Here is a 20,914-nt window from a genome sequence, read left to right as displayed (position 1 = left end):
CCGCCCATTACAGCTCCCTGCAGCAATAAGGGCTGCGCAACGAAGTACTAAAAATACCTGGTTGTTATCAGCTCGCCTCGGCGCAATTAAGCACAGTCGGTGCAAAAAAATAGCAGCACACAGCTCGCTTGATTTCCTGTGTGATATTGACGCATTTTCTTTTGCCGTAGAACCGTGGCTTTTCTTTCCTTCTTTTATGGACGCAGCCCATGTTGGAGAACTCAGCCCTCGAGTTAATAACAGGGAGCAGGAGGGCGGGGATGCGTGGAAGGAGAGGGGAACTTTTTCTGAAGTGACTTCTCATGTCCTATCTTTCCACTCGTAGAATCTGTGCTTTCTTGGACGGTGTTCTAGCTAAATAGAGTTAGGCTTGAATGTAAATTTAGTGCGTGCTTGTGGCTTAAAAATTGCCGCTTCATTACGGCGAGCACTTTATAAATTATTGCATTCTTTAACAGGCAAGGAGAAGCCGCAGTTTTCTAATACATGGGCCCCTTTTGAAGCAATGTTGTGGGTAGTTTGCTACTCTTGCGATAAAATAAGGCAAACCACGTATGTCCGACCCCATCGCAGTTAGACCCATGTGTTGTTACGATCCGTGCGCTCACAGCGGAGTCGTTAAAATGTGGAATTCTCGACTGTTCTAACTTCCTTCGGCGAAGGTGAAGAAAGGAAGAAGACATGGATGAAGTCAAATTCGAAGCCGATGTGACGCCGATCACCCGTCCAAATCTAAGCGCGGGATTCCTCAGGCTTAACCTTATACCTTCGCTAGGCGGTGCCGGCAAGTGGCCGACGAGGGCAGCTTCGCAGCGAGGATGCAGCTGCTTGACGTCCGGCCCCATCAGCGATAATCGTGTGAAACGCGGAGCGGTTTCCTCGCGCTTGGCCACTGACGCACTCTGCAAGCAGCGTCGTAATATACCCGGTGTTTCAGCGAACACTTTCAAAAATTTTCAAAAATAGGCTTTTTGGGTTAAAAATATGCTTCTTCGGCTTAGTAGTACCAGTGCTGGCGGACACCAGAAAACCGGTGAATCGTATTAAGTAGTAGGCTGGTTAACTAATTTTTGTTGATTGACTTTTTAACTAGTAGATTTAGGCGCCTAATTGCAATTAGAGATTTGTGGCCGGTCGTAAGTAATAGCCATGTCAGTTTTCGAATTTCTAAAACGCGTTTACCCTTGGGGCTGTGGTTGGACAAAATTTGGCTTTTTCAACGAGTTACATGCATTGGAAGGGGTTGCTTTGCCTCCATGCTTTCGGAAGCGGATGAATTTCAAACGAAGCAGCCAAATTTTGTCGAGCCACAGCGGCGAGAGTAATCGCTTTTTCAAAATTCTAAAAACCGATATGGCTATTACTAACGACCGGCTACAAATCTCTAGTTGCAACCAGTTGCCTATATAACATAGTTAAAAAAAAATGGCTGAGGCTTAGCTAAGGTTAAGCCTAGTCCGATGCGAAGCATATTGATGGCTAGGCTTGGTAATACATGGCTTTCCTTGGTTGACGTTCATCCCGCTCTTCATCGGTCTCTATGGCACGCTGAAGCTTTCACTTCTCGTTCAAATCAGCCCTGCTTGTAGGCGGCATCCCAACACCTGGCCGCCTCGTAAGTGCCCGGAGAGCGAGGCCAGCTCAGCTTTATACCGCTGCTGTAGCGTCACGTGGTCAGCTGCGGCGCCTCTGATGTGGAGCCTCCACCGCCGCGGCCGACCGCGCGAGCCGGCAGCCCATCTCTCCTCTGCTGTGACGTCATGTTGTCACGTGGTCAGCCGCCGCGCCTCTGATGCGGAGCCTCCACCGCCGCGGCCGACCGCGCGAGCCGGCAGCCCATCTCTCCTCTGCTGTGACGTCATGTTGTCACATGGTGTCACGTGGTCACGCTAAAGGTCAATGGTAGCTCCACCGCCGCGCTCGACGGGCTGTAGTGTAGCTCTAGTAATATGCTTCGCATAAAAGTTAGAAATTAGGCACCGAGCTTGCTACCTACGACAATTCACCAGCTTTCCGGTGTCCGCCGACACTGGAAATACTATGCCTCATAAGCCATATTTTTAGCCCAAAAGCCCCTTTTTTTAGAGTTTTTAAAAGTCGGTACTTTCCGCACGTTCTCGTCCGCTGGCTACCACGGACACCTCAGTTCCCCTCTCTATGGAGACCAGTATAGCCATCGTGTGAGTAATAAATGGCTTTCTAAAATACTTCTTTGCGATTTGGCATCTTTATTCATGAAAACGCCGCAAAATACATACCCCTGCCTGGTAAAACCAAACAAGGAGCTTGAACGCCAGCGCCCTGCAAATGACAGACCAGAGCATAACCTTTCATTTTTTATGCAATAGTTGGCTCCTCGTGTTAACAGACTAGGAGAAAAAGTAGGAAAATTTTTTCAAAAAAAAAGGTCACATAAAAGTTTTTGTTCTGTTTTTTTTCACTGCATTACGAGTAGTTAAGTAGCATATACCGTCTCCAAAGCTACTGAGTACCGCTGACACTGACATCTGGAAAGATCGAGCAAGTTCTCCTTAGCAAGTGCGGATATGAGGCAATGCAAAGCGATCAGGCGGACGAAGGTTGGGCGTACAAATATCATTACATAACGAGAGCAGATTTATGCAATTGAGAAAAATCATGCATTTTCAACCAATAAAGCGCAAAACTGTCTCATTCGATATCCATACCATGCGTGATAAACTTAACGTACTTACAAGTAGCCCATAATATCAAATTACCACACCGTGTTCTGGAACTAAAAAGAAAGCTACATAAATGCCCTTGTAGAACTTTCATTTCATTGTGGGATTGGGATCCTAATCAAATATCTCTAATTAACACTTTAGAGTCCGTTCAGAACCGCGCCGCACGATGTATTGTTACAAATTACTCACGAACCGCAAGCATGTCTGCAATAAGTCAACTCTTGGTCTTCAAGCTCTGCCTTTGCGCCGTATATACAGAGAATTCCGTTTTTATGTGCGGGAATTTAAGAAATTCCTGTGAGCAAACTACTGGCCTAATCGAGAGAAAACTTCGCTCACGGGGTAGCATATTATGGTCTACGTTATTTGAGATGTAATTAAACGTCGGTACTTGCCTGCATTTCCTGAAATTAAGAAGAAACTGCTGTCAACTGCGAGTAAAGCTGTCGCAGACGAGAGCTATACGCGAGCCGAGCAGCTGGTTTGACAGGGCGCGCCATCTGCCGGAAGACGAGGCAAACGACGTCCCGGCTCGTCTGCTCGTCGAATGTCGCCTTATTTATATATTATATATTATATTATATATATATTATATTATATTATATATATATTATATATATTATATATATATATATTATTTTTATATATTTCATGCCATCACCACGTTCTATCTGTTTGCTTTCATATTGAATATTGCAGTGTACTTTGCTGTTACCTGATGTCGGCTGTCATAAGCTGCCGGTGGTATCTTTGTTAGCACTTTCTTTCTCTTCGGTATTGTCTTTTTGCCAAAATAAAATATTAAGTTCAAGTCAGTCTTATACCGCATGCGATAAGAATGCTTCCCAGGTACTGCAGTAATGCGTGAATTTGTCTTCTTCAGAATTCCAGGAGAGGTTCGCGCCCACACTGGTGCGCTTCTTAAAAAACTATAGCTTTCGCTGAACGGATTTCCTACAAAGAGAGTAGTGCCCTTTCATCACGCACTAAGTGATTCACGCCTGCTTTATATAGTCATTTGCGATGGAAGTGAAAAACGTCGAGCCATCGAAATAGGTAACCTGCTAGGGCACAAATATAGTCACGGCACGCGTAGATTCAAAAGAACTATGAATTTGCCTCCAGTGATTGAAGCTGGTACCTTCGGCGTGTTATGCAGATATGATAACAAGCGCCTTTTTCTTTATTACCGGACTCGAACAGGTGACACACCTAAACACTATTTAGCCAGTAAAAATGCAGCAACACTCAACACCGAATTCCGTTTAAATACAACCTAGACAGCCACTGCGGCACAGGCACTTATGCCTTCTGCTCTTCTACAAACCAGGCAATAGCTTCTGGAAACTACACCGTGCAAGTCTTGCATCCGGATCACTAAGATATGCAGCCATTCGGAAGCGCCATACCCATATGGAGGCCAATTAGAATAACAAAGCAAAATGGACACCCTTCCTCATTTTGAATCGTCCGGCACTGCGTTATACCGCGTGGACCCAGTGGAAACAATTTTTATGGTTTTCTTCAGAACCTCCCAAATGTAGACTCCCTCCCAAAAAGGAAAAAGTAAGCATTATTGATAGTTGCAGGTTGTTTGTGTGTTAGGCAGTGATTTGGCCATGATTGGTACAAAAAAAGCCCCCTTTCTCTAAAAATGTTTTGGCTACCAGCGTTCTAGTGGCGCATACCCAACAATTCTGCACAAAAGAATTTTTGAGCGGGCAACCGGTTGTGAGCTCAATTTCTTCATATGATTTTAGATTTAACTATAACAATGACTATCTGCTCACGTCACCCGACGGCAGTCTCCAATATTTTTTCTATTAACGTTTTTGCTATCGTCAAAAGCGTTCCCCATTGTTTTCATATGGGAGTCTTAATTGTTCGATGCGATCTATGGAAACACTGTGAAAGAAAGATTTTGTTGCATATGAGAAGAATGGACCATTGCCTTCAATATTTCTATAAAACTTTCTTACGATTTCAATTTTTATACGTGAAAGTTGGCCATGGCAATAGTATATGCTTTAAATGTTAGTTAACGCAACTTTAACCCTGTAGACAATGAAAAATTAAGCAAACTATTTACTCAGTATCAGCACGTAAGCTCTGGATTTGGCTCTTTTCTGTGTGAAACGCCGGATTCAACCAGTTTTCTTCACAAAACGAAATTGTTTTAAAGGTCTGTTTATGAAAATCATACTTTAAGTTAGTTATTTTGTGAAAAACTCCAAGGAACACGTTTACTCCGCCTTAAGGGTATGACACCACAGTAAATTGGTTAATGTTCATATATGCGGAATCGGTCATTCTCTGCTTTACATTCCCAGTTTGCTGGATGCCCTTATAACACTCCCGCCGCAGTGGTACAAAGGGTAAGCGATGCGCCACTGCCCCGGCAAAAGGCAGGTCCCATCCATCGGCGGCGCTCCTGAGACTCAGATTGCTCTTGCCGAGCAACCTCTCGCCACCAGTCATTATTTAAACTGTCACACTGAATTGTCTAAGTTACACTTTCTCGATGAGGATCTTCCACAGTTGCCTCGCAACAAAAATTGATGTCCAAGAATCCTGGACTTGACAATCAGACCTACGGGGCTAAAGCTGCCAAGAAAGGTTCTCACGAGTGTATCTAGCTCATTTTCATCCGCACATCAGCAGGATTTAGTAAGTACATTATTTGACATAGTATTTACGCGCAGGTTTTCGAGGCGTTACTGGCACCTTCCGTTCTCAAAACTTTTGCAAAAGTAAGATCTATGGACGAGCTTTGTATTGCAGCGAAGCTCACTTATTTACGGTCACTGGACAAGGCACTTTCGAAAAAAAAAACTGTCCATAAATTGGGCACTTTGCCACTGCCACGCCATCAGTCACGGAAAGTGTAAATGCAAAAATGACTATACCTGCCAGGGATCGAACCTGGGACCTTCCGCGTGTTAGGCGGATGTGATAACCACTACACCACAAGCACAGGACGGAGGGAAGAAAAGACGTGTCTCAACACAACCCTCTCCACATACGGCATTCGGTCCAGTTTCTGTTTTTTTTTCCCTCTCGGTGGGGAGGGTGGCCGCGTCCGCGTTGGTGCGCTTCCAAGTCTACAGCCTCAGCCGGCGCACTGTAAAAAAAGTGTTTCAGCGTCTTCTTAAGTGGACCTAAAGTTGCTCCTCTTTCGCTTGTTACAGCATCCACTGAAGAAATGAATAACTTATTAAAGTTTATTCCTAAGAATAAACCGGATTACGATTCTCACAAATGCACTGCCACACTTCGCAGTCATTTTCTGGAAGCGGAAGTAAAAGATGGGGAGCCGATAAATCGGGTACCTTGCCACTCCATCCGTCACAGTAAGCGTAAAAAGTAAAAAGGATTGCCACAGCAAAAAGGACTGTGCCTGCCAGGGATCGAACCTGGGACCTTCCGCGTGTTAGGCGGATGTGATAACCACTACACCACAAGCACAGGACGGAGGAGCCAAAAGACGTGTCTCAACACAACCCTCCATGTACGGCATTCGGTTCAGTTTCTGTTTTTTTTTCCTCTCGATGGGGAGTTTGGCCGCGTCCGCGTTGGTGCGCTTCCAAGTTTACAGCCTCAGCCGGCGCACTGTAAAATAAGTGTTTCAGCGTCTTCTTAAGTAAGCAGAAAGTTGCTCCTCTTGCGCTGAACCTGCTGAACATAACAAATCTTTGCTACAAGAAACAGATTGCACACGGTTGACCTCGCAAATATAGAGAGGTCACGCCCTCCGAACTTTGCTGTTTTTTCCTTAATGCGTTCCGCTTCGTGCTTCCAGTATTCCTCGGTGTCTTTATAGTGCTGCATAGGCACTCCGAGATACTTTGTTGGTGAGTGCGACCATTGCATATTTTCAAACACAGCCGGCGTGACGCCCCATTCCCCGTGCCAAATACCAACTTATTTGCTCCAGTTGACACTGCTTCCCGTCATCCTGCAGAACTTGGTTGTCATTTTTACTGCGTTGCTGACACTGGGTTTGTCGGCGCAGAAAACGAAAATGTCGTCCGCGCATGACAAAAGCTTAACTTCGCTTGAACAAAAACTACAACCGGTAACATCCTTGTTCGCTATAATGCTTAAACAAAAAGGCTCAAGAAACAAGGAAAATAATAGAGGTCACAAGAGACACCCTTGCCCAACCGACGATTTCACTTGGATTGGAGTGGTTAATGTCTTATTTTTTATAATTCTGGTAAAATTATTTGCGTAACATAGCTCTATCCCCTCTAGAAGTATCTTGCCGACGTTCACGTGTTTCAAGACACTGAAAAGGACTTTGTGGGCGACTTTATCGAAAGCTTTCTCTAAATCCAACTGAACCATTGTCACCTTCACTCAATGCGCATCACAGCACTCTAGAACAGTTCTGGTCACGTGTATGTTTGTTTGGATAGAACGTCCTCTAATGCCGCATGTTTGGTGTGGTCCCACTAGCTGTTGTATTACCCTTTGAAGTCTTTTCCCTAATACTTTCGCGAAAATCTTATAATCTGTGTTGGCCAGCGTTATCGGTCGGTACGCGCGCACAGACAACAGCGCAGTAGGGTCATCAGATTTGGGAATCAGTACCACGTGGCTATGTCTAAACGAGGGGGGCAATTCTTTTCTGTTGTATGCTTCTTCTATCACACAGTGTAGTGCCATTGCAACCTTGTCTTTAAAAGCTTTATAAAATTCCGAACCGAACCCGTCCGGCCCTGGTGCTTTTCCGGTGGTTAATTCATCAATAGCACTTTCTATTTATGCAATGGTAATTGGTTTCTCTAAGCTTTCTTTCACTTCTTCTCCTAGCTTTGGCATGAGCTTTAAGAATTCTGTTTCAAATCCTTGTACAAGTTCTGGTTCCCTGCCAATCAGTTCACAGTAATAATCTATGAAAGCGCACTTTATCGATCCATTGTCTCGCACAACTGTGTCTCTGAACGTTATTGCTCTTATTTCGTTGCGTGCAGCATAGCTTCGTTCGTCTAACATGGACCGTCGAGTCGGGGCTTCCCCCATGTACAATCTTTTGAGAACGCGCACGTATTACCGCTCCTCGGTATCTGTATGCAGTCGATTATCTCAAGTTCGCTCTTCACTTCTTTTATTTCTTTAACGAACCGACCCGGCGACGAAGCTTCTTCACTCAGATAGCAGTCCAACTTTTTTTTTCAGTTCATTTTCTTTTTCACTCTTATTCTTGCGCAGTACGCTGGCTCCTTCAATGGCAGTTATTTTCGCTTCTTGTTTGAATAGTTCCCACGCCTCAGTGTAGCATTCCGTCCTGCATGCAAGCACGTCGTTCATTTTGTCTTGCATTTTCTGTACAAAATAATCATCATCAAGAATCTGTGCATTGAACTTCCACAGATCCCAACTGAATTTCGGTGGCTTTTTCGGACCCAACGTCGCAGTGACCAAACTGTGATCACTAAAAGAAACGTTTTTGACATCATAGTTGGTACACACAGGCAGCAGTATTGCCGAAACATAAATTCGGTCTAATCTGGCGAGGCTGCCTCGTTGCTGATGGGTAGAGTACTGTATTGTTGGATTCGACATAAAGTAACCCACATCTGCCAGTGCTCGGTCCTCTACACACTCGCTCAGAAACACTGAACTCGCATCTCGAAACGGTGCCTGTCTCGCTCGATCTTCTGATCTGCACACACAGTTAAAATCTCGCAACATGACAATGATCCTTTCATCACTGTTTAGGTGCCGATCAACACTCTCAAAAAACATTTTCCGTTCACTTGCACTATTTGAAGCATATAAACAAATAACTCGGAACTTATTGGCACGCAGCATAAAGTCACACACAATGAGGCGGCCGCTGTCACAAGCATAAAAACTTTCTATAATCGCTTCAATGGAATTTATAACAAATAACGCACACCCACCCGCAGTGCCAATAGCATGAGAAATGCACACATTATACCTCGCTCTGAAAGGTTCCACCATGCGGTTCGTTGCCTCTTCGCTTTCAACTTTCGTCTCTTGAACAGCAATTATGTCTAAGTCACACTCCATAAAAAGTCGGCTAAGTTGGTACTGTTTCCTACGATTAGACAAGCCGCGCACGTTGAGCGTGCCGACGTGTAAGCTTGTTTTTAGATTTACTGCCATCTTTCCCTAAAGAAGCATCCGAACCACAAAGTATCCCCTTCACTATCCACACTATTCGCATTTACAACCTGCACAGTCGCCTGCACCCTTCGGCTCATTGATTGGTTTGGTTTATGGGGTTTAACGTCCCAAAGCGACTGAGGCTATGAGAGACACCGTAGTGAAGGGCTCCGGAAATTTCGACCACCTGGGGTTCTTTAACGTGCACTGACATCGCACAGTACACGGGCCTCTAGAATTTCTCCTCCAAAGAAATTCCAGCCGCCGCGGCCGGGATCGAACCCGCGTCTTTCAGGACAGCAGCCGAGCACCATAGCCACTGAGCCACCGCGGCGGCACTTCGGCTCATTGAGGCGGCGCTTATTAAGTCGCCGCAAGAAAGCGTCCTATACTCTAGCCATTGTCGCTCGCCGGGAGGCCCGACACACTAACTTGGCCGCGGGTCACACACCACAAGCACAGGACGGAGGGGCGAAAAGACGTGTCTCAACACAACCCTCTCCACATACGGCATTCGGTCCAGTTTCTGTTTTTTTTTTCCTCTCGATGAGGAGGGTGGCCACGTCCGCGTTGGAGCGCTTCCAAGTTTATAGCCTCAGCCGGCGCACTGTAAAATAAGTGTTTCAGCGTCTTCTTAAGTGGACCTAAAGTTGCTCCTCTTGCGCTTGTTACAGCATCCACTGAAGAAATGAATATAACATATTAAAGTTTATTCCTAACAATAAACCGGATTATGATTCTCACAAATGCACTGCCACCTTCGCAGTCATTTTCTAGAAGCGGAAGTAAAAGATGGGGAGCCGATAAATCGGGTACCTTGCCACTCCATCCGTCACAGTAAGCGTAAAAAGTAAAAAGGACAGCCGCAGCAAAAAGGACTGTGCCTGCCAGGGATCGAACCTGGGACCTTCCGCGTGTTAGGCGGATGTGATAACCACTACACCACAAGCAGAGGACGGAGGGGCGAAAAGACGTGTCTCAACACAACCCTCTCCACATACGGCATTCGGTCCAGTTTCTGTTTTTTTTTCATCTCGATGAGGAGGGTGGCCGCGTCCGCGTTGGAGCGCTTCCAAGTTTACAGCCTCATCCGGCGCACTGTAAAATAAGTGTTTCAGCGTCTTCTTAAGTGGACCTAAAGTTGCTCCTCTTGCGCTTGTTACAGCATCCACTGAAGAAATGAATATAACATATTAAAGTTTATTCCTAACAATAAACCGGATTATGATTCTCACAAATGCACTGCCACCTTCGCAGTCATTTTCTAGAAGCGGAAGTAAAAGAAGGGGAGCCGATAAATCGGGTACCTTGCCACTCCATCCGTCACAGTAAGCGTAAAAAGTAAAAAGGACAGCCGCAGCAAAAAGGACTGTGCCTGCCAGGGATCGAACCTGGGACCTTCCGCGTGTTAGGCGGATGTGATAACCACTACACCACAAGCACAGGACGGAGGGGCGAAAAGACGTGTCTCAACACAACCCTCTCCACATACGGCATTCGGTCCAGTTTCTGTTTTTTTTTTTTCATCTCGATGAGGAGGGTGGCCGCGTCCGCGTTGGAGCGCTTCCAAGTTTACAGCCTCAGCCGGCGCACTGTAAAATAAGTGTTTCAGCGTCTTCTTAAGTGGACCTAAAGTTGCTCCTCTTGCGCTTGTTACAGCATCCACTGAAGAAATGAATATAACATATTAAAGTTTATTCCTAACAATAAACCGGATTATGATTCTCACAAATGCACTGCCACCTTCGCAGTCATTTTCTAGAAGCGGAAGTAAAAGATGGGGAGCCGATAAATCGGGTACCTTGCCACTCCATCCGTCACAGTAAGCGTAAAAAGTAAAAAGGACAGCCACAGCAAAAAGGTTTGTGCCTGCCAGGGATCGAACCTGGGACCTTCCGCGTGTTAGGCGGATGTGATAACCACTACACCACAAGCACAGGACGGAGGAGCCAAAAGACGTGTCTCAACACAACCCTCTCCACATACGGCATTCGGACCAGTTTGTTTTTTTTCCTCTCGATGGGGAGGGTGGCCCCGTCCGCGTTGGAGCGCTTCCAAGTCTACAGCCTCAGCCGGCGCACTGCAAAATAAGTGTTTCAGCGTCTTCTTAAGTGGACCTAAAGTTGCTCCACTTGCGCTTCTTACAGCATCCACTGAAGAAATTAATAACTCATTAAGGTTTATTCCTAACAATAAACTGGACTATGATTCTCACAAATGCACTGCCAAACTTCGCAGTCATTTTCTGGAAGCGGAAGTAAAAGATGGGGAGCCGATAAATCGGGTACCTTGCCACTCCATCCGTCACAGTAAGCGTAAAAAGTAAAAAGGATTGCCACAGCAAAAAGGACTGTGCCTGCCAGGCATCGAACCTGGGACCTTCCGCGTGTTAGGCGGATGTGATAACCACTACACCACAAGCATTTTTTTCTTTATTGCCTGCTAATACAGTGACAGGTCACACAAATGAATACATACATTTCCAACTGCAGTTTCTGCGGTCTGCAGTTTCCAACTGCAGACCGCACGGTTAATACAGGCAGGTTTTCCGCAGACTGTGATTTCGGCAGTGACTGAAGCTCTGCTTCAGAAAGTTAAAGTCAAGAAGAAAAACGTTACTCAGGAAAGCAATAGGAGGGTGAGGCCTGCCGTTATCCCGTATTCCCACCGGGTAGCACATAATTTGAAAAAGGTTGCAAATAAATATGAGATTCCCGTAGTCTTTTCTGCCCCTTGCAAGCTAGCTACGTTGTGTCACAGGATAAATAATGAAAAGCCAAGACAGCAAACCTGTGGCGTAAAGCATGCCAACATGTTCGTCAGGTGTAGGGAAGGTGTGATTTATCAGATTCCGCTTACATGCGACAAAGTTTATATTGGTCAAACCGGAAGGTGCCTGAACGAACGTTTAAGGGAACATGAGCGCTCACTTGAAAAAGGCACTGGCTCTAATCTAGCGCTTCATTGCAAAGATTGTAAATGCATGCCTCGATTACGCGACACTATTGTTCTTGATAGGAGTAGAGACAGCGTAGCCCGGGAGTTGAAGGAGGCTTTCTTTATAAAAAGAAAGGGCTTGGAATGTGTCAGTGACGCGTCAAAATCATTGTACAGGAGTGAACTTGCCTTTTTGGAACAACATTGTTAATTTTTATTGTTGACTACGCATGTTTCAATCGTTGAGTGTCACTGTTTCATCGTTTTATTGTTAAGGTATGTGCATGTTTTAGCCATACGTTGTTACATTCAGTTAGTTTTTATTCTTTCCACAATTCCATTTCGTCATCTTTTATCGGTTTTACCCTTGTTACCTGCTATGGATGTTTTATCGGTTTTTATGGCTCTTTACACCTTGTGACATTAACTGTTTAAGTCATCATGTATTTTTTTGTTACCATCCCCTTGAGATTCTGCTGACTTTTAGCCCTTTCACCCTGTTATGTTTTTATCGCTTTTATGGCTCTTTACACCATGTGACATTAACTGTGTATAGTCATTGAGTGTAGTTTTCATTTTGGTACCATCCCTTTTGATATTCAGTTCACTGTTAGCTTTTTCACCTTGTTTTGTTTTTATCGCTTTTATGGCTCTTTGCACCATGTGACGTTGACTGCATCTGACTATCTTTGGCACTGCCTTCCTATATATTGCGCGAGTTTCGCTCAATAAATTCAGTTGTCAGTCAGCGCTCTTTCCTGTCACTTCCTCGTTTCGCCTTCGGGCTTCTTCTTTCGCGCTGTTTTCACCAATGTCAGAATGGACCAACTAGCCCAGCAAAAAGTTCTGCTAGAATACATACATATATACTGAATAAGCACGTTAGCATGCGATGCGGGTGTTTCAAAATTTCTTCAGACACACCAAGTCATCAAGGATGGTAACCCACTCAGGGGGTTCATTTTGTGCACGATACACTTCTCTAATATATGAAACACTTTCGATTAGGTTATCGCGCGTAGATCGCACATTGGCATCTGCGTGCCGAAAAGCCATTCTCGTCCTCCACAAGCTGTGGAGGGCCAGGACCATGAACATATCAAAAGGTATCCCTTGATCGCTTTCAACTGGCAGAAATCGTATTCCATAGGGTGTTATGGGGAGATCTTTTTTTAGAGTGCGCTGCAAAATATCCCAGTGGAAGACTGCGTCCCAGCATTCAATGAAGGCATGTTCAATTGTTTCCGGCTTTTTACACAGTAAGCAATCGGTTGTCCAAGGCACGAATATTCCTTTCTGTTCCAGCCATACTTTAACGGGGAGTGTGTTTGTGTGCAACTGGAAGAAAAATGTTTTGGCCGCCGATCTTAAAGGCATCCTTCTGACTCGCTTCAGTACATCTTTACCTGAGCCTCCAGAGTACACCGTCCTATACAATGGGGTGGGCAGCATGCTGTCAACTAAGTCCGCGTACAGTTGTTTCTTTGTCACTGAGGACAAATGCTCCAAAGAAAAACGTGCACAAAGTATTCTAAAGGAAGCAACTACTTCTCGGTAGTAGCCGGTCACTCTTATACTGGCAACATTGGATGTGGAAACAACAAACTCAGGCAGTGTTTTCACCAATCTCGCCTGGATGACTGTACGGAGAAAATCGTTACTTTCATCTCGCAGGAAGAAGAATCGCGAACTTTGCGAAAAAGGTTTGTACGGCTGGTCCGCTCCAAAGTGGAGTTCCAGATAAAGACGGCAAACACTCGGTGCATCTTTTGCACATTTATATGAGGCATGAACAACACTTGCATCATATACCACACTTTGGCAATCAAAAAAACATTGCACGCTGCCGCACGCGCGAACACCGATAATCCGCGACCCTGCCATCCTTTTGTTTTTTCCCTCAACTCTTCTGTTTGTTCACTCCAGAACTGCGTCGAGTCCCTTTAGTGCTGAAGGGGCACCCCGAGATACCGTGCAGGCACTGAAGTCCACTCTATACCCGCGAAATTGGCGGGTGTCGTATTCCAGCTCCCATGCCATATTCCCACACTTTTTTCAAAGTTAATCTGGGCCCCAGTATAGCAACAGAAATTTCTGGCAATGCGCACAGCCTCTAGCACGCTTTCTCTGTCCTCGTAGAAGACTGCAACGTCATCTGCATAAGCCAGCATTTTAACTTCAGCGGCGTGCAGCCTAAAACCACGTATGTTTGCATCAAGGATGACTGCCCTACAGAAAGGTTCGAGGTATATGGCAAAAAGGAGAGGAGACAAGGGACATCCTTGCCTCACAGAGGAGCGGACTAGCACCCTTGAACTAAGGCACTTGTTGATGATAATCTGCATTGAATATTCTTCATAAGCCATTTTGACACCGTCTAAAATTATGCTCCCAACATTACAGTGCTGTAGTATACTGAAAAGCACCTCATGCGAGACCCGGTCAAAGGCCTTCGCAAGGACAAGCTGTAACATGACCACTCGACCCTCAAGGGCATCACAACATTCTAGTACACTTCTTGCGATGTGGGTGTTCGTTGAAATTGTGCGCTCTCTAATGCCGCACGTCTGATGTGGCCCTACTAGCTCTTTAATTACCACTTGTAATCGTCCAGCTAAGACTTTAATAAAAATTTTGTAGTCTGTATTGGTGAGAGATATCGGTCTATATGAGCCTACAAGAAGGAGCTTTTCCGGATCATCGGTTTTTAGAATCAGCACTGTGTGTGATGTCCGGAATGAAGGAGGGACTTTTTTTAAATTCATACGCTTCTGACAGAAGTTTATGCAAAATGCACGCCGATTCTTCACTGAAAGCTTTGTAAAAAGCTGCGCCTAGGCCGTCCGGCCCTGGCAATTTGCCCGACGGCAGCTTCTCTATCGCTGTTTTGATCTCGCTCACACTTATTGGCATTTCTAGGCTGTCCTTAACATCGTCATCCAGTCTTGGCATTCCGATCATGAAATCGCTGTCGAAGCCTGGCTCGAGGCGTGTGACATTGCCGAACACATCGCGATAATGGTCAACAAAAGCATTCTCGATCACCGCGGGATCTGACGTCACTTCATTTTGGAAACGTATCTGCTTGATCTCGTTTCTTGACGCCTGCCGTTTTTCATCGCTCATTGCGCGCTTGTTTGGCACCTCACCCATCCATAACCTTTCACTACGAGAACGTATGACTGCAGCCTTGTATCGCTCTGTATCGATAACTTCTAGTTCATGTCTCACTTTCTTCACGTTCTCAGCCAATTGATCGTGGTCAAAGTTTTGTACGTTTAAAAGAAATTCCAGTTCCCTTTGCAGCTCTTTTTGCTTCTGCAGTTCTTCGTGCTTCCGGCTGCTTCCTCTTTCGATTGCAATGAGCTTAACTTGGCTCTTAAATTCCTCCCATGCAGTCCGAAAGTTTTGATGCTTCATTGTCACCATCTCTGTTAATTTTCCCTTAACTCTGCTTGAGAACAGTTCATCATCAAGAAGCTTTTCATTGAATTTCCACATGTCCCAGTTAAATCGTGTCGTCTTAGTTTTTTTCCCGAGTGCGAAGCTCACCAAGCTATGATCTGTGAACGATAGTGGTGTGACACTGTAACTGTTACATAGGGGCATCAAGTCTAGTGACATATACACTCTGTCCAACCTTGCTCGGCTCTCTCTCTGATTGTGTGTGTACTGCGGAAGCATACCGCCAGTGAAGACTCGGCCCACATCTTCTAGGTTGTGCTCCTCAATTAGTGAGCTCAAAAGGAGAGCACTTTTGTCACGAACATGTGCACCTCTGAATCGATCCTCCGCAAAACACACACAGTTAAAATCACCGAGAAATATGACAAAGCGATCACACTTTAAGTACTGCTCAATGTACTCAAAAAATACCATTCGGTCATTCACATTGTTAGGAGCATAAACGCATATGATCCGCCACAAGGATTCAGAAAAAGAAAAATCTACAATAAGCATGCGGCCAGTTTGGCAAACAGTCATAATCTCTTCAATAATGCCAGCACTCTTCCGTATCATCAGTGCGCACCCGCCTGACATGCCATTAGCATGGCATACACACACATTATAATGCGCGGTAAAAGGCATCACCATGCGATCGGTCTGCTCTTGAGTCTCGACCTTAGTTTCTTGTATCGCGATGACATCGAGTTCCTTCTCCATACAGAGGCGACTAAGTTTATACTGTCGCCTACGTGCTCCAAGGCCACGAACATTCAAGGTGGCAACTCTTAATGCTGTCTCTAGTCTCAGAGCCATGTATCTTATAGAGCACACCGTTCGCACAGTACCTCTGGGTAACTACTGATATTAGCGCTTTGCAACAAGTAAGCAATTGGCAGCACAATTCCCACGCGTACCTTTGCGGTCTACGCAGCGGCTACTTCTGAAAAGGCGTCCATCTTTTGACGACGCTGGCCTGGACGCCCCAGTAGGCGCCACGTCCTACGGAGGCGGTGTTCCCGCCGGCCGTCTGTCCGGCGGAATGTTCGGTTTCGGACGGAAGGGCGCCCGACGGCCCACCGGTGCTTTCGGCGGGGGTTCATCGTTGCTCTCGTTGCCAAGGTTCTCGTGCTGGTTGTTGGCTGAGTCCCGTGACCTTTTTGTCGCCGCGTTGCTTACACCCGATTCTGCGACGTCCATCAAATCGCTTCCAGGTGCGTGTTTTGCTGCATCCACCTCGGTAGCGGCTGGTTCGGTGGCCAACTCCTTCACATTTTCATCGCTTGGCTTTTCCTCTTCAGTTTTCTGCTGAGTAAGTTGCACTGTAGCCGCGTTCGGTAGGCCAGCGCTATGCTCAGACGGCATTACGGCCGTGTCCGACGGCCGACTCTCCGTGCGGGAGGCCTCAGCGACGTCAGCCTCGTCCATGAAAAGGTCCGCCACGTCTTCCTTGGGCGCCGGTCCTGTTACCGACGCGTACGTCCTTTCACACTGCGCTTCGTCATGGCCGTAGCGACGACAAAGCGTACATTTCGGGACGCGGCAGTCACGTCGAACATGACCGGTGTTTCGGCATTTCAAGCACAACGGTGATCTGCCAGGGACAACAACGAAGGTCTGCTCACCGGCGATACGAAGTTGGTGGGGCAGGTCTTCCACGGTGAGACCCGTCCGCAGAACCAAGTACACCACTCGCGTTGACGATGATTTTTCTTGCACGCCGTGAACACGCCATTTCTCCCGGCAAACGTCAATCACCTTTCCGTAAGGTGAGAGGGCTGTCCGTATGTCGTCGTCAGGCATGTTGTACAGCATCCAATGCAGCTTCAATTGCACCGCCTGGTTGGCTGGGTCGACCACAATACAGCGATGCTCCTTCACTTTCATGTTCTTGACGCTTGCGAGCCTCTTGACGCCTTCGTCGCTCTTGAAGGTGATTGCCCAAACGTGGCTCATCTGATACGCCCCAAGGGCGATAACATCGGGCAGTAGGCCTAAGCCCGCCAGCGCATCGCGGAAGTGCTCCACGCGATACGGCCTGGCCCGCACATCAGCATGCAAAAACAACGTATTTAAAACAATACGGCCTGTCGGCAGTTGAGGCAGCAACACTTGATATTCCGGGTCTTCAGTATCAAAAATCCTGTTACCGCGGCCCTGCTGGGCCGCTGAAGCCGCTCCTACGGATCCCTGCATCCTGCGTCCGTTCACTAGCGTGGCCGGAAGCAGAATCACTACACCACAAGCACAGGACGGCGGGACGAAACGACGTGTCTCAACACAACCCTCTCCACCTTCGGCATTCGGTCCAGTTTGTTTTTTTATCCTCTTCATTGGGAGGGTTACCGCGTCCGCGTTCGACCGCTTCCAAGCCTACAGCCTCAGCCAGCGGACTGTAAAATAAGTGTTTCAGCGTCTTCTTAAGTGGACCTAAAGTTGCTCCTCTTGCGCTTGTTACAGCATCCACTAATGAAATGACCAATTCATTAAGGTTTATTCCTAACAATAAACCGGATTATGATTCTCCCCAATGCACTGCCACACTTCGCAGTCATTTTCTGGAAGCGGAACTAAAAGATGGGGAGCCGATAAATCGGGTATCTTGCACCGCCATTCGTCACACTACGTGTAACTACAAAAGGGCTCTGCCTGCCTGGGATCGCTCCTGGGACGTTCCACGTGTTTTGCGGATGTGATAACCGTTACACCACAACCACTTCTATTTTTGACTGGCTGACTTTGGTGCGCAAAACGACATGCAAAAAAACAAAATTTACACGTATAAAACGCACACGACATTGACACAATCAGCCTGCCCGGGGCCGACTTCGTCACAATAAAATGTTTTTCATAGCAATCAAAGGCACTTCTTCCCATGACAACCACTGAGAATTATCGCCAGTAGTTTTCGCAATCTCTACGAACAATTTCATAGTTTCACAAAAAAAGAATTCTTGCAGGACGCGCATCAGGATCACAATAATACCCTGCCATTCGTGAGCGTTAGACACTGTGAAGGCCCATTAGTATGATTAAATCATATGGCACCCCCCTCTTCGTTGTGCAAGGGTAGATACCGTATTCCATAAGGATCAAGTGGAAGCTCTTTTTGTATCGTTATTTGAAGTACGTCCCAAAAATAAACGGCTTCCCTGCAATGAAGAAAAACGTAGTCTAATTTTTTTTGGTTGTTCCGTATTAGGCAGTCTGAACCCCATCGAAGAAATAAGCCTCTTTCCTGTAATAATATTTTTCCTGGCAACGTTCCAGTGTGCAACTTAAAAAACAAAATTTTAGCAGCGGCCGGCGCGTGCATTCTCTTTACCTGCTTGAGTAAAAGGCTCTGTACATGGGCTCTGGAAGAAAAACATCGCAAAAATCCTTGTACAGCCTTTTCCTTTTCACAGTTGGTAAATGTTCTCTTGAAAACCTCGCTGCAAGAAAACGCACGGTACCGACCGCTTCTGTAAAATAGCCAAAAAAAATGGCTGAGGCTTAGCTAAGGTTAAGCCGAGTCAGATGCGAAGCATATTGATGGCTAGGCTTGGTAATACATGGCTTTCCTTGGTTGAATACTTGGTCATTTTAATACAACCACTAGAAGCCTTCGTCGTGGGCAAAGACAACGGCATGGCTACAGCGGAACGCCGACTAACCCCGAGCCGCGCGTTGGGTGAGCGCCTGGATTGCCACGGAAGCCGCGTCCGCCTGCCCGGTGGAGCGAGCGTTTCACCTACACCGAGTGTGAACGCGCGTTCGAAATGCGCGGCAATGCCGCTCGAGGACATTCCGGCGTCTGTGCGATGGCATCGTTCTCCCTCTCCCAGCGCGTGACGGCGATCTGTCGTGACGTCATTGTGTCACGTGGTTTGACGTCACCATACCATGTGGTCTGCACGGCGTGCAACCGCAGCGACGGCACAAGTTGGAGCCCTGTCTCTCATCTGTCATGACGTCATTGTGTCACGTGGTGTGACGTCACCATACCACGTGGTCTGCACGGCGTGCAACCGCAGCGACGGCACGAGTTGGAGCCCCGTCTCTCATCTGTCGTGACGTCGTTGTCATGTGGTGTGCACGGCGTGTAACCGTCACGAAGGGCTTGGGTTACCTATTGTAATATGCTTCGCATAAAATGCGTCCTCAGTAAGCGTCGATTGGCACAACAAAGTGAGGCAGCGCGCGCCCAAGCCTTACTTGACACATGGTGGGCAAAAATGGAGCGCGAACGTCGCGAATGATCAAAAATCTGCTCACAATCGGCCGCAAGAAAAAGTGTCGAAGACCCGCTCAACCGTTCTTAGCATTCTTAAACAAATTCGTTCGGCTGTATCTTTCCCTTTTTGCAGCCCTCACAAAAAAGGCGAAAATCCGGTGCCGCTTCAGTACATTCAGCCTTACACAATGTAACACTTGCACCACATACCCCAGCCTGCTAATGAAAAAAAGGCTTCGCACTGTGGCTCTTGCGAAAATCGACAGGTATGTCCCTTTCCACCTATCCGCTCTTTGACGCGCATCGTCTATGCGTGCTCTCCGATACGTCTCGTTTTCGCGGTAACATTCCAGTAGGACGCCCAGGTACCTTGGCGGTGTCGCCACCCAGGACATGTCAGCGAAATTATCTGGCGTAAATTGGCATGCTCCGTTCGAGCACCAGAGTCTTTGACCAGTTCACCCTTCTGCCTGTGACTTCGCTAAATTTCTTGACACAATCAACTGCTCCCGTTATACCTTGATGATTAAAAGTAAAAACCGCGACATCCAGCAGCCTCACTTCCGCCGCTTGCAATCGAAAACAAAGAATACTTTCGCTTTCTACGATGTTTAAACACAGCGTTTCAATGTATATGCTAAACAATAGAGGACTGAGGGGGCAGCCCTGACGCACCGAAAGTTGCATGCTAATGGGGGCCCCCTACCTTTTCTTTACGATCAGTCCTATTGCTGAGTATTGGTACGCCAGGGACACGCGCTCACGAGTAAAAAAAAAAGTCATTTACATGGTCAAGTATGCCGAGTAAAATTTCGTTGGCGACACAGTAAAAGGTTTTTTCAAGGTCGAGCTGTAGGATGACCGCGTGGCCATTTGTGACACCACCAAACTCGAGAACACTACTTGCTTGTTAAGCTTCATTGAACACCTAAGTCAGAACTGGCGCTATTTCTCGCTTCAATTCTTTATAAAACTGTAGGTGTTAGCAGCGCACACGAAATAAGGACGGATGGAAAAGGGAACGAAACACAGAGCTGACTTTGGACTGATCGGGTCAGATTCAGCCTCTCACGCAATTTTTTGGCTGTTTGCTTCAATTTTGGCAAGCGTACCTTAGAATCTTCACGGAACACTCCTCTAATGGCATCAAGGGCTTTCAGTGCGAAAATTTCCCTGGATCACACAACAAGGCCGCCTTCCTTATCATCCGGAAGAACACGCAGCTGGTTTTCGCATAAGAAGGATGTCACCTGCCGCACAGGTAGATGTTTTCTTGTCGACTCCCGACGAAGAAGCACGTCCACACCTTCCGAGACACATCTGCTCCGTTCACTGTCTGGAGCCTTCCTCGCGACCTGATGAACCATGGCAAGCAACTCCGGTGCCGTCTTCCGAGGTTCTACCGCAAACTTGGGGCCCAATGCCAGGACATTCTTCACGTGCTCAGGTAGGTGGACGTCTCCAATAGTAGTGACGT

At 46.7% G+C, this 20,914-nt stretch overlaps 1 protein-coding gene, 6 non-coding genes and 1 pseudogene across 7 annotated transcripts; all 8 read right to left on the bottom strand.

Annotated features, from left to right (window-relative positions):
- Positions 1-5,606: 5,606 nt before the first annotated feature.
- TRNAV-AAC (transfer RNA valine (anticodon AAC)) lies at positions 5,607-5,679 on the bottom strand. The gene has a single exon. It is a non-coding gene; the product is annotated as a tRNA-Val (tRNA).
- A 418-nt stretch (positions 5,680-6,097) lies between these two features.
- On the bottom strand, positions 6,098-6,170 carry TRNAV-AAC (transfer RNA valine (anticodon AAC)). Its single transcript has one exon. It is a non-coding gene; the product is annotated as a tRNA-Val (tRNA).
- A 3,549-nt stretch (positions 6,171-9,719) lies between these two features.
- Positions 9,720-9,792, bottom strand: TRNAV-AAC (transfer RNA valine (anticodon AAC)). Its single transcript has one exon. It is a non-coding gene; the product is annotated as a tRNA-Val (tRNA).
- Positions 9,793-10,210: 418 nt separating this feature from the next.
- Positions 10,211-10,283, bottom strand: TRNAV-AAC (transfer RNA valine (anticodon AAC)). Its single transcript has one exon. It is a non-coding gene; the product is annotated as a tRNA-Val (tRNA).
- Positions 10,284-10,704: 421 nt separating this feature from the next.
- On the bottom strand, positions 10,705-10,777 carry TRNAV-AAC (transfer RNA valine (anticodon AAC)). The gene has a single exon. It is a non-coding gene; the product is annotated as a tRNA-Val (tRNA).
- Positions 10,778-11,191: 414 nt separating this feature from the next.
- Positions 11,192-11,264, bottom strand: TRNAV-AAC (transfer RNA valine (anticodon AAC)). Its single transcript has one exon. It is a non-coding gene; the product is annotated as a tRNA-Val (tRNA).
- Positions 11,265-12,680: 1,416 nt separating this feature from the next.
- Positions 12,681-14,143, bottom strand: LOC149353911 (uncharacterized; annotated as a pseudogene).
- Positions 14,144-16,223: 2,080 nt separating this feature from the next.
- LOC149353910 (uncharacterized) lies at positions 16,224-17,417 on the bottom strand. The gene has a single exon (XM_089575879.1). The coding sequence runs from the start codon at positions 17,415-17,417 to the stop codon at positions 16,224-16,226; it is 1,194 nt and encodes a 397-aa protein (XP_089432005.1).
- Between the last annotated feature and the right edge of the window lie 3,497 nt (positions 17,418-20,914).

This window comes from Amblyomma mixtum, chromosome 3 (genome assembly GCF_055824585.1).
Source record: "Amblyomma mixtum isolate Tamu chromosome 3, ASM5582458v1, whole genome shotgun sequence".
NCBI classification, from domain to species: Eukaryota; Metazoa; Arthropoda; class Arachnida; order Ixodida; family Ixodidae; genus Amblyomma; species Amblyomma mixtum.
The sequence above is the reverse complement of the archived record's forward strand: the minus strand, read 5'-3'. Positions and strand labels throughout refer to the sequence as shown.